General features: G+C 47.7%; 1 protein-coding gene across 1 annotated transcript; it reads left to right on the top strand.

The window, feature by feature from the left end:
• The first annotated feature begins 1197 nt into the window (after window positions 1-1197).
• khsrp (KH-type splicing regulatory protein) lies at window positions 1198-10033 on the top strand. Its single transcript, XM_023959659.1, has 18 exons — window positions 1198-1546; window positions 2988-3090; window positions 3165-3218; window positions 3299-3335; window positions 3412-3470; window positions 3548-3619; window positions 3713-3770; window positions 4176-4323; window positions 4404-4502; window positions 4578-4679; window positions 4760-4862; window positions 7627-7751; window positions 7826-8095; window positions 8214-8332; window positions 8413-8501; window positions 8590-8805; window positions 8989-9161; window positions 9311-10033. Exons 1-18 carry the CDS (start codon window positions 1457-1459, stop codon window positions 9317-9319), a joined length of 1926 nt encoding a protein of 641 aa, XP_023815427.1. The 5' UTR covers window positions 1198-1456; the 3' UTR covers window positions 9320-10033.
• The last annotated feature ends 3158 nt before the right edge of the window (window positions 10034-13191 follow it).

Below are 13191 nucleotides of genomic sequence, written 5' to 3'. Positions count from 1 at the left end.
GCAACAAAGGCTTCCAGATTCTTTAAATGGTTTTCTCAGTGTGAGTCTGAAGGGGAGGCCGGTTGGTCACAGACTGCTGCATCCAAGCATGTTGGCTGGAAACTGACTGCAAGGAAAAGGTGTGGCAAGAAAAGAGGCAACTGAGAGAACTTCAGAATCCATCCCTCCACCCCTACCTCCCTACACTACACTACCCTCTACGGACCCCTCCTCTCCATAGAACTGCTTTCTGACCCACCATTTTTCTCAGTTCATTTCCAATTAGACTGAGCTCCGGTTCGCTCTGAGATCCCTGTCTGAAAATAATCTGTGCTCGGAGCAGCACAAGTGGACCAAATGGCCTCCGTGCCGAGCATTAGGGGATGTGAACAGAGCAGGAAGGAGGCATAAGCTGTGGATAAATGTTAAAAATAATACACATCGCTTCTCACACTGTTTTCTTTTGAGAGCTGGTAAAAAGAATGGACTGGATTTTTCTGTGCGCAAAGCACTTACAATGTGTATTTATTATTCATTCACTCTTCATGCATACCTGGTGATACTTACTGATGTAGCCACAGCTGCCCTGGGAGCAGACTGACCATCACCAAGACATTCATGGACATTCACACACCAGTGGAGCCACACTGGAGGCAGGGAGGGTGAGCTGTTTTACCCAAGGACACAACGACAGTTGACTGGATCAGGAATTATTGGCTGAAAGACCGGCCAAGAAAGGATGAACAGGAGTTGTCCCAGAAGTTGATAGTGGAGGAGACCATTCTTTACAGGAAGAGATGAAATAATGAATCAGGTGGTAAAACCCAGAAAATGTAGGAAAAGCTGGTTCTTTCAAAGTGTTATGGATGCATCCACCTGTCTTGATCTCCTCTTGAAAACCCCCAGAATTTCCTTTTTCTCCCCCCCCCCCCCCACAGCTGATTGCACTCTAATCAGAGGCCCCACCTATCGTCTCTACTCCACACAGGTGAATTTTATTACAGGGATATGCAAACAGACAGATCGCCGCAAGTTTTCAATGAAATCCATTCCTGCAGGTCAATCAGGTCAAACTGATCTGACATGTTTTTGGAAGGTGTTCCTTTTCTTTAAGGAGACATTAAGGGAAGTATATTTTTTATTTTTTGGGTGCTGACGTCTTTTTAAACGAGATTCTCATCTTTTTGCGACTCGTTTAACAATAAGAAACAAAACCAAAAAAGATTATATATTTATTTAGAGACCTTTATTTTTTTTTCTGCTTCCGCCAGCAGGTGGCAGTGTGTTATGTTGACAGTTATTGTGAGAAGGGTGAAGAAGAGGAGCCGCCATGCCCTGATTGGTGGTTTTAAGCAGGAACTTTTGCCGGCGTGCCGCCGATCTGTCGCGTTTGTGTCCAGCTCTGCTCCCGGTATCCTGACCGCTTCTGCGCAGCTCGAGCCGCACTAAGCTGTTCAGCCTGACCCCTGAAAGCAGCATGTCTGACTACAGCGGTCTGCCGTCGAACGGAGTCGGCGCTGGGATGAAGAAGGACGCCTTCGCTGATGCGGTGCAGCGAGCCCGACAGGTGAGCGCCAATCCCGGACTGGAGCTCCGCTGCTAGCTGATCTGACGCTGGCCGGAGATAGCAGGCTAACAGGCTTGTCGCCAGAGCTAACAAGCTAGGCTAACGCTGAGCTAACGCGGGCTAACGCAGAGCTAACAGGCTAACATGCTATCCCATTTCAAATTCTTCTGGGTTTAAAGATTATCTAGAAGTCTCTGCAGCGACAACAATGAATCAAGCTCGTTTCGTAAATACGACCACCTTAGTGACTCTTCGAATCCCATCATCAGTTGCTTGCTGTGAACCTAAGCAGCTCGGTCAGTCGTTGTGGTAAACCAGTTAATATAATAGTGCGATCAGTCATATTTATATTCACGACTCGTCAATATAATTAAATTAATTTTACCGATAGAAGAAACTTTATCACCTGAACGACGAGAGTTTCCGTCCGTCTGAATGTTTTCAGTAAACAGAGTACAGACGCGTTTTTCTTCTGGGAGTAGCACACATTTTGTTGTTATTGAAGCTACACATGCAGCAGTCATTATCACACAGACACATAATGCAGAAGTCTTTTCTATCCTTGAGTCACCTCCTCAGGATGAACCTCAAATATGGCATCAATCTTTGCTGTTCCACTGTTCTCTATAGGGCTCTCCTCAGCCAATCAGCTGCAGCGGATGACCTTCATCCCTCTCATTTCTGTACATCACTTTCCTACTGATGAACTCTGATCAAAGTTTGAGTCAACGTTAAAGACCTGCTCCAATGAAACTTATGTTACTGTGGCATTTTTCTCAAGGTGATTGACATAAAGAAAATGTAGCTTAAAATAGCATTGTTTTGTTCAAACTATTGTGAATGAAGAGCAGACGAAATGTTTGAAAAGCTTGTACGCCACTACGCCATGCTCCTTGCTCTGCTCCATTCTGATACATCCGCTTGTAGACGACTAGATCCATGTACGTCGTCGTCGACTCAAAACTGTACGGCTGGATGGCTGCAGTATTACTCGCCGTTTTTGTTGCACCGCTAATCATAGGTTAAGGGGTGTGAGGGGGCTTTTAGCTAGCAGGAGAGCACGTGAAGGTAATTAGTCAGCAGGGATGGTGGGACACAAGTTCTCTTCACGTCTGATCAGACCCCCACCCCCCTCAGAGGAGTCATCCCATCAGCACCTCCTCCTGAGCAGCTGCTTAAACTCCATGGGAAAAAACTATATTGGTGTTCCTCCTGACATCAGAGGAGACACTTTTTTGCTTTAATTGTCCTCTGAGAACATGGGTTCAGTTTTGTTGTTGTTCTGTAGCCAGCAGAACAACAGCTGTTCCTCGAGATCTCAGCAGAGAAGACTTCCTGATTATCGTCCCAAACAGAAGGATCTGTCAAGCCCACGGCCGAGGCCTGCTGAAATCTTTTGAACAGTTTTCATGACTGCTGTCGTTTGCAATCTTAATTCCAGATTGCAGCAAAAATTGGTGGAGACGGCACCAGCTCCTCTACAAACAACGGGGGTGCAGAAAGTTATCCGTTCACAGCACAGAAGCGGTCGCTGGAGGAGGCAGGTAGGACGTCCCCACAAAGAGCGGCTGCTTCCACTGGTTTGCTTCTAAAACGGGTTTCCTGTTCTCTCCTCCAGATGAACCTGATGCTAAGAAGGTAGCATCACAGAGTGAACGAGACTCTGCAATGTGTACGTGATGTGTAATATGTCAGCTCAGGTACAGGCACTCGCTCTGCTCACTGTCTCACCTGTTTTACCGTCTCTCACAGCTATCGGAGCCCAGCTGGCTGCGCTGTCCCAGCAAAGGTAAGGCCCAGTTCTGGCACTGATCTGAAGCCTTTACTGTTGCGCGCTTGTTCTGGATGTCGTTGTTTGTCCGCAGCGTCCGCTCGTCCACCATGATGGAGGAGTGTAAGGTTCCCGACAGCATGGTCGGTCTCAGTGAGTACACCGGAGGAACGTCCTGAACCGGAGAGTCTGTCTGAGTTTAAACTCACCTGTCTGCTCCTTCTCCTTAGTCATCGGCAGAGGAGGCGAACAGATCAACAAAATACAACACGAGTCTGGCTGCAAAGTCCAAATCGCTCATGGTGAGTTGTGGCTCCACCTTTTCTTTGGGTGGGGGTCCTGCTGCTGGGGGTTTGCTCTGCAGCTCTTCTTCAGAATTTCTCTTTCTTCCTCAGACAGTGCTGGACTTCCTGAAAGGAGCATTTCTCTGACAGGCAGCCTGGATGCTATTCAGTAAGCTGCTCCCCCCCCTTCATCTGTGGGGTTTGAATGTTTGGTGTTTGTTGTAGACCGATGGTAATCTGCAGCTGAACTTCATGACGTGAACAGCTAATTGAAGGTTACCTGTAGCGTTTTGAAGATCTGGTCATTTGATAGATTTGCTGTGTTCAGTGTAAACCGTGTTTCCTGATGTAGGTTATATATATATTTTGTGTTCATGTTCAATGGGGAGCTCTGGTGCATTGTGGGTTGTGACAGAAGTTCTCTGCCAGAACCTGTGAGGATGTGTGAAGACAAGGTGTGCTTGTATGCTTTGGATCAAACAGCAAAACCAGGACTTGTGGTTGTGGACAGCATATAGTTTCCAGCCCATGCAGAAGCGCTGAGCTCTTTAACCTTGAACCTTTCTCCTTCCAGGAGAGCCAGGGCCCTTATCGATGAGATTGTGTCCAGGGGTCACGAGCCGAGCAACGGTCAACAAGGTTCCATGCAGGAGATGATCATCCCAGCAGGCAAGGCTGGCCTGATCATTGGGAAAGGAGGAGAAACCATCAAGCAGCTGCAGGTGAGATCTGTGGAGACGTTGTCCTGTTGGACTAAAGCCTCTTGTTTCAAGAACTGCCTCACCTTTTCTACTGATTCCAGGAGCGGGCTGGAGTTAAAATGATCCTCATCCAGGATGGATCCCAGCCCCCCAACGTAGACAAACCTCTGCGCATCATTGGAGACCCCTACAAAGTGCAGGTTCATCCGGGCTCAGTTCACTGGGACAGACGGCGAGAAAGCACCGGGTTTTGAAGCTGTTCTGTTATTTTACAGCAAGCAAAGGAGATGGTCAACGAGATCCTGAGGGAGCGCGACCACGCGGGGTTTGGAGACAGGAGCGAATACGGGTCCAGGATGGGAGGGGGCGGCATTGAAGTAAGCTCTGGTCGATGTTATCCTGATTTGATGGTTCAAAGAGCTGTGCGGTGTTCATCAGGCCGCCTGTGATCCTGCAGATCCCCGTGCCTCGACAGTCCGTCGGGGTTGTCATCGGTCGGAACGGGGAGATGATCAAGAAGATCCAGAACGATGCTGGAGTGAAGATTCAGTTTAAACCGGGTAAAGTGCTCCTGCAGAAGGGGTCAGTGGTTGCTGACTGCAGTTCTCTGCATTCTGAAAGTGTTTTATTCAAAGTTTGGTTTTAATTATTTCATTAAAAGCATCTCAGAGATCAAAAAAACAAGACGCTGTTATTAAATGTAATTGTAATTGTAAAATTCCAGAGTTAAAGCCTCTAAAAGGAGTTTTTATGATCCTAGATGCTTTTGAAGCTTTACTGTTTAATGTCATTTATCTCCAGTTTTGAATGTCAGTGACTCTCACCAAAAAAAAGTCTCATTTCTGACATTCAAGTCATTCAGATTGAATGTTGATGAAGTTCTATTTGGAGGTTTAATGGGTTCAGAGCTCTAAAATCTTCAACCACAGCATCATGCAGCTTTTTATGGAACTCCCATCAAAACTTTAACGGCTCTGAAGCTGACAATGGTTTCCTTTTGCGTCAGTCTCGGGAAAAGCCCTTCGTTACTCCGTGGCCTCTCCTCAGCTCCTGGGGGAGGACACCAAGATGTCCAGAGAGAAACATTGGCTCTTCAGGAACTCTGAGCTTCATCTCCCGTCTCTAATGCTGCGTTCACACCAAATGCGATTCGCACGTCAAATTCACAGGCCTCTCTTTCCGATTTGCTGCTCGGCGCTTGTCCAAAGATGTATTCATAAACTTGAAGCTCCAGAGGCGTGTGGGAGGAGCTATCGTCCAACGTTTTTAGCCTCATCGCTGCAAAGAAGCTTGGATAGTATCTCATTTCAATGAATGGAAGACACGGATGATGTTCAGAGATCTTTTTTTTTTTTTTTAAACGTTCTTCAAAAGCATCAGTAATCACATCTCCATGTCTGGGTTCATGACATCATTCATAGAAGTCTGAGCTTCACCATCTACCGTAATTTCCGGACTACAAGCCGCTACTTTTTTCCTGCGCTTACAGCCTTGCGGCTTATTCAGTGACGCGGCCAATTTATGGATTTAATTAGCGGCCGCCATGTACGTACTTTCGAACTCAGTGAATAGTTTGAATTCTCTATCTAACACCTAGCTCAAGGCATTTTTATTCAACACACCTCTTAGCAGCCAAACAGCATGGACTTGACTTCAGGTCTTAGACACTTCAGTCATGGTTCAACAAAATGAAACACGCATGCCCGGCCGCATCCCAGAATCCTTTGGGGCCATTAGACCCAACGTGCACGTGATCGCCGCTACATTATGATGAAGCTTTCAAGTTAAAAGCAATCGTTAAAAGCAGCGTAAAAAAGTCCACCAACGGGGACGAAGTGCTCCTCCTTAAAGCTGCCCTGGCCAGAGGTGTCGGAGTAGATAGGAACGGGAGACAAGGAGCGCGCGGGGCGGGAGCGGAGCGCAGAGGCGTCCGCGGAGTGCAGAGGCTTCTGAATTCTGACGCACGCGCCGCACTGAGGCGCGCGTATCGCGCTGAGGCGCGCTTTTCAGTCGCCGCTGCTTTATTTTACCGTTGTGTTTTCTAACCAGTCCTGTTACTCCCATAATGCTGCTGCGACACAAGCGGAAGGAGAGCTTTACCCGTTCACCCCTCCATGCACTGCTGCTACTTGCTCATTCTTAAACACGTACAACAGTATGGCGAGCCGGGCGTTGGCCCCGCCTTTAGCCCCTAAGACTCATGGGAAATGGGGAATCGCGGATGTAAATTTCCTCATTATAACTGAGGGATGTAATGTTGATTATATGGTTACTGTTTGTAATTTTATGTATGATACCTAGATTGTCAACAAGTAAAAAAAAAAAATGAAATAAAAACACCATAACTGAGGAACTTGTGAACAGAATATAGGTGCATGCTGTTTGACAGATGTCGGTACACTCAAATACATGAGCCTGAGGCAAAGCTGGCACCACCCACAATGTGCTAATGAATCGCACTCACTCTGGGATGCTGGCCGTGACAATATCGCGTAACACATGCGCGGCTTGAGTATGTATAAAAGCAGTCAAACACGTGAAAATGGGTGGGTGCGGCTTGTAATCGGGTGCGCTTTGTAGTCCGGAATTTACGGTACTCCAGGAGCTGCATTTGACTGACGGCCGCTTTCTCTCTGTGACCCATTTTGACGACTTGCTGTCCCGCATTAGTCCTAGGAGGTAAAAAATAACATTAGAGAATCTTTTTATTGTGTCGATACAAATAAAGTTCAGGAGGAAAACGATCACCTTCTCCTTCATGTTGGTTTTGGACTCCACCCACTGATCACATCATTAACATGTCACCTCTTTGCCAAAGTTCAGATTTCTGAACTCTTGACGCGCTGCAACACTCAAAACGCATTAGTACAAGAGACCGACACCCAAATCAGGCCGCAAGACTGCCGAATGCGTCTGAACAATGAATTGAGATGTAAACAAGACGCCACTGAGGCGTGGATGGTGATTGGTGTGAATACGGCTTAAGGGGACCCTAGCCCAGAATCGCCTCTCTGCTCCTTGTATTTGTGATTAATAACCACAACTCATGGTGTGTGTGTGTGTGTGGGGGGGGGGGGGGGGGGGTTGTGAAGACACAACCACATGAAACTCTCACATGAAATTTGGAGGTGTTGAAAAAAAGCCATGATCGATCCCTAATCGATACTTTTGATTGTTAACCGAACAGAGAATCTAACTTTCTGGGTGAAATGTGACGCTCAGACATGTGGGTTGTGCTCTGCTGAGGATCCACACCTGCAGCTTCATGAGGCGTTCAAACACATCTCTGAACAAACTGGAGTTCATGTTTGTCGTTTCTCACAGATGACGGCACGGCGCCAGAGAAGATAGCTCACATCATGGGCCCCCCAGACCAGTGTCAGCATGCCGTCTCCATCATCAATGACCTGCTGCAGAGCATCCGAGCCCGGGACGAGGGCGGGCAGGGGGTAGGTGGAGGCTCAGGCCCAGCATTCGCTCTCAGGTGTGATGTGGATGAAAGGCTGACCCACCTGCTTCTCAGGGGATGTCGCCCGGTGGTCGAGGGTGGGGACGAGGCCAGGGCAGCTGGGGTCCTCCGGGCGGGGAGATGACCTTCTCCATTCCTGCTCACAAATGCGGGATCGTCATCGGGAGGGGGGGAGAAAACATCAAATCCATCAGCCAGCAGACGGGGGCCTTTGTGGAGGTTTGCCGTCAGCCCAACGGGGATCCGAACTTCAAGCTGTTCACCATCAGGGGCTCCCCCCAGGAGATCGACCACGCCAAGCAGCTAATAGAGGAGAAGATTGAGGTATGGGGCGAGGTGTGCCCCTTTAACCCCATCGTGGTTGTCAATCAGCAATGAGTGTGTCAGACCCCCCCCCCCCCCCCACTTCTCATATTCTGTCTGTTTCTTCTCTTGTACCCAGGCTCCTTTGTGTCCGGTTGGTGGCAGTCCTGGCCCTGGGGGCCCTGGGGGTCCTGGCGGTCCCATGGGTCCCTATATTCCTAACCCTTATAATGCAGGGCCCCCTGGTGGAGCACCGCAGTAAGTGTACCCCACTGAAGCCAAAGTGTTTAGGGGAAACCAACATGAATCAGTTTGTCTGAGCTGTCTCTGTCTTTCAGTGGTGGGACGCCTGGGGGAGCGCAGTACTGTGCTCAGGGCTGGGGGGATGCATATCAACAGTGGCAGGCCCCAAACCCTCATGACCCCAGTGAGTGCCCTGCAAACAAATTCCCCTTTGATGTCAAATTCTGTCCTGTTTAAGCACACACCCCCCCCCCCCCCCCCCCCTTCATCAGGTAAAGCAGCAGCAGCAGCAGCAGACCCGAATGCAGCATGGGCAGCCTACTATGCACAGTACTATGGCCAACCACAGGGGGGCGCCATGGCAGCCCAGAATTCAGGCATCCCTGCTGCAGCAGCACCGGGGGACCAGAGCCAGCCGGGGCAGACCTCGGGGGGGCAGCCAGACTACACCAAGGCCTGGGAGGAGTACTACAAGAAGATGGCAATGGGTATATCTGTTTGTATGAAAGCCCCGTCCACATGTACACTTGATAAAAATGAGGTCACCTATGAGGTCACCGTCAGGTACCACACATAAACCTGTATTGGATCCATCTGAAGACTGGACAGGATCAACACTGTTTAGCCTTTGTTGGCTAAATTTGACAAATCTTGACTTTTCGTTCCCTCAGCCCAGCCGGGTGGAGGTGCAGCTGCTGCAGGCAGCACCGCTGCGGCGGCGGTGGCTGGGGGCCAGCAGGACTACAGTGCAGCCTGGGCTGAATACTACAGACAGCAGGCTGCTTATTACGGTCAGACGGGACAGGCTCCTGGACAGGGAGGTGGTCCACAGCCGGGACAGCAGGTAGCACAGCAGAACTGCTTTGTGGATGTCCTCCCTTTGGTTTAGTTAAGGAAGTGTTTTATTGCAGTGTTAGTGTGTGCATGTGCACAGGAAACTACCATTTAAAAAGTTCCGATTGATGCTGAAAATGCGCTTTCCTGTCATTTCAGCCGCAGTAAACGTTCGTACGGATGGACGGATCTGGATGTGTGGAGCGGCTCTCCGAAGAAGGGCGTGGTTTCCTCATCACAGGACTCTTTCTGTCCCCGTAGGTGTTTTTTAAAGTCCCGGCTGAAGACGAAAGGGAAAAGTACTGCGCTGCGTCCCATGCATTGGCCAGAGCAGTGAATACTCACCTTTCTTACTCTTAGGTTTGCTCCATCCCTCACCCAACCACATCCCGTCACTCATTGATTACTGTTCGTTTTCTTTCGGAGTAATAATGTGAAATGAGAATCTCTGCTAACAGGCTAGCACAGCAGCATTGACTCACGTCTGTCCTTCCCTTCAGAAAACCTGATCTAGCAGTATTTTGAAAATAATCACAAAGACGTGTTTGTACAAAGCTTTTTTCTTTACACATTCCCTGTGTTTCATGCAAGGACATCTCTCCCTGCCTGTGATTCGTTCTTTATTTCCTCTAAAATGACTCCTTTTGAGACAGTCTTGTGTGTCTGTGTGTGGTTTGTGTTGCTGAACAGAAAAGGGTGTGTGGATTGGCTGAGACGAGGCACTGACGGGCCTGCTGTGTGCCCGACTGCCCTCATTTCTCTCTCTTTGGTTCTAAATTGTTTTCATCCTTTAGTTTTTGTTAATGTATGCCGTTTTTTTTAAAGTTATTTTTTTACTGTTTGTTTTTAAAGAATCCAATAAAAACATTCATACGAGCAGTGTTCAGCGGGTTTGCCTCTTTAGTCAGGCTTACGAGTATGTCAGATCAATATATATTTTATTGTCTCGTGGGGGAAATTATCTGTTGGTTTTATAGTTGGCTGCTCTGAAGCGTCCAGATATCATTAGTTCAAAGTCAGAAAGCAGAATGAGTTGGATCACTGATAATTTTATGAGCTAGACGTGTCGGAGAACACTCAAATTTGCTGCAAAAATGGAAATTGGCATGCACCTATGACCTTCATAGCTGTTTTCACTGTGTAACAATCTTGTTTTTTTTTGTTTGGAACAGACAAACCAGACACACAGACCGTAGCGGATGATACTTTCAAGTACAGATGTGTAAAAAGGTCCACATTATTTTGTGACAGACATCAAAGAGCCTCGGACGTCGTATAAAGTCCATCCTTTGGGCCACACGGGCACAGACAGTCAGTGTGAGCGTTCCAGTTTGGCAGACTGTCCACATGTCCACCCAGGTATTTAAAGGATGTGACCGTTTCTATGGTATTATTAATGGTGACGGGGCTGTGTTCTCTCAGCACCCGTGGATCAAAGTTGATCTGTCTTTTTCTCATTAAATAATTTCCACACCAGATGTTAAAGGAGATTTCCTCCATGTAGAGAGAAGGAGGGTTGTCTCTGAGCAATAGACTTAGAATCCCAGTATCAGAGACTTCTATAATGTAATAAGGCTCATTAGTCCTACAGTTGTTTGTGTACAATGTGTAAAGAAAGGGAAAGCTAACAGCCCTGAGGAATACCAGTTCTACAGAATTTGGCCTGGGATAAAATGTTAACTTTGACCTGCTGAGGCCTGTTGGTCAAAAAGGAATACAGAAAATTTAACAAAATGGATTGACCTTCAAATCAGAAAGCAACTGAACCAAAAGATGAAGTTGTACTGTATTAAAGGCTGAGGAGAGGTCTACAAACAACACCCAGGCATAAGTCTTGGGATTCTCTAGATGTTTTGAGATGAGACGCACTAGACAAGCAACTGCATCCTCAGTTCCACGCCTGTAAGCGAACTGAAGGGGGTCAAACTGAGAACATACCTCTGTTTTGAGTAAGTTCCCAACGAACTTTTCCAAACATTTCATGACCACAGATGTCACCGCGATTGGTCTAAGATCGCTGATCGTAGATGGGCAAGATGTTTTGGGGACTGGTATGATTGTAGATTTTTTCCTCGGCTCTGGAACACGGTGTAAATCCAAGCATTTCTGAAATATTGACCCCAGTGTGCTTACTGTAAGCCATCCTTTTATTATTTGCTCTCCTGAGGCTGAGCTGCAGGGGAAGCAGTCCGAGCAAAGATGTCCTGACATTCATCCAGCTCCTCTGGTGGAATCCAGAGAGGGTTTAAGGCCAGCAGAGACTTGGTCTCTCTGGTGTGTCCTGAGTCTTCATCCGGGTCAGTGAGCCCAGAACCTGATGGTCCATGGGGGATGCAGCCAGACACCTCCAAATCCACAAAACACTTTGGGTGGATGAGTGAGGTAGTGGTTAACATGCTCATCTGACTGAGAAGGCCCTGGTTTGAATCCTGCTTTGATCATTTGTGTGGAGTTTGCATCTTCTCATTGACTTTGTCCAGCTTCCTCCCACAGTCCAAAACTATGCTTTGTAGGTTATTAGAGTGTCCAAACAGCCCTAGGATGTGAGTTTGTAGCCCTAAGCTTGACTGTTAGGTGTACCCTGCCGTCACCCAACAGTAGCTGGGATAGGCTCCAGCAACTTGGTGACCCCCAAAAAGATTAAGCAGGGATGGATGGGATGAGCGAACTCCCATGAGCCCTCCATTACCCTTTGGAGAGTGTAGAGCTGGTCCACAACCAGGATGGAAACCCAGCTGTTGTTTCTGAATCTGAAGGGTTGACTCTTGCCAGAACTCTCCTCCAGTATCCTGGAATAGACTTTCCCAGGGAGGCAGAGGATTTCCATTAGTTGGAACACCCCTCTCTGGTCCCCCTTTCTTTTTAAAAGGGGACCCACCACCCCTGTCTGCTAGTCCAGTGGTTCTGTCTGATACACGATGCTGCAGAGACATGTCAGCCAAGCCAGTCCCGAGGCATCCTGGACTCCATCCACTCCTAGTGCCTTGCCACCAAAGAACTGACTGACTCAGTGACTTAAGCACGGGTGATGGTCAGCCCCACCCCAAAGTCCTCCACCTCTGTTTCATCAACAGGAGGCATTTCTGCAGAAATGAGCTCCTTGCACCACATAACAATATTTGGGTTGAAGACTACAGCGGGAGCTTACCAAAATTTGCTGCCAGCTAAAAACTGCTTCCTTCTTCAAATGTTAAAAGATTCACCAGAATCTCTTTGAAGAAGACCAGTATTTTCCTCTTTCTGCCCTCACTTAACTACTCCTTGGACAGATTTTCTTTTGCCTCCACAACAAGCTAAAGTTTGTTCCAAGGTTCCTGCTGGTACCTGCCAGTTGTCTCAGGAGTCACACAGGCCAGCCAGGCTCCGTAGCACTCCTTCAGCTTGATGGCATCCCGTGCATCTTGTGTCCACCACCGGGTTCGGGGATTGTCACCATGACAGACACCAGATTCCATGACCGAAAGTTGGTCTACCAAGGTAAAAACCCTCTACTGTCAACCAATCCACATTGCACTCTGTCGAGCTGTCCTGCAGTTGGTGGGCCCATAAGGGAATGATCCAACGTCACCCCTTCGAGCTGGACCCAACCGGGGAAGATCCACGACTGCCAGGCACTGGCCTGCAAGCACCAACTCCAGACCCGTACTCCAGATTGGGGCCCCAGTGACGCCAATCCGGGTGACGTCATTTTTTATCTACTCATAAGGAGATTCTTACGAGCAATTTTTGCCCAATTTGTCAGTCGTTTCTTTAATGAAACATGGTGCCAAGGAGAGAAATCAGATTCTTTACTTTCACAATATTTAAATATTTCATGTCTTAAGTTCTAACCATTTTTTTGAAATGTTTTTTCTTTTTGGCCTGATTGTACAGATTTTTCACGATAAACCCGATATATTTAAACTTTTACTGTCATTTTCCAAAGGTTGCTTTTATTTTTATTTTTTTTTTACTGCAGAATCACAACCTTTTTTCAGGAAATTTTTTTTAACAGGTTCTAATATTTTCGGAATAGATTTTTTTCGCAGTAAATGAAAATA

This window comes from Oryzias latipes, chromosome 1 (genome assembly GCF_002234675.1).
Source record: "Oryzias latipes chromosome 1, ASM223467v1".
In the NCBI taxonomy this organism is placed as follows: Eukaryota; Metazoa; Chordata; class Actinopteri; order Beloniformes; family Adrianichthyidae; genus Oryzias; species Oryzias latipes.
This window is presented reverse-complemented; position numbering and strand designations above follow the sequence as displayed.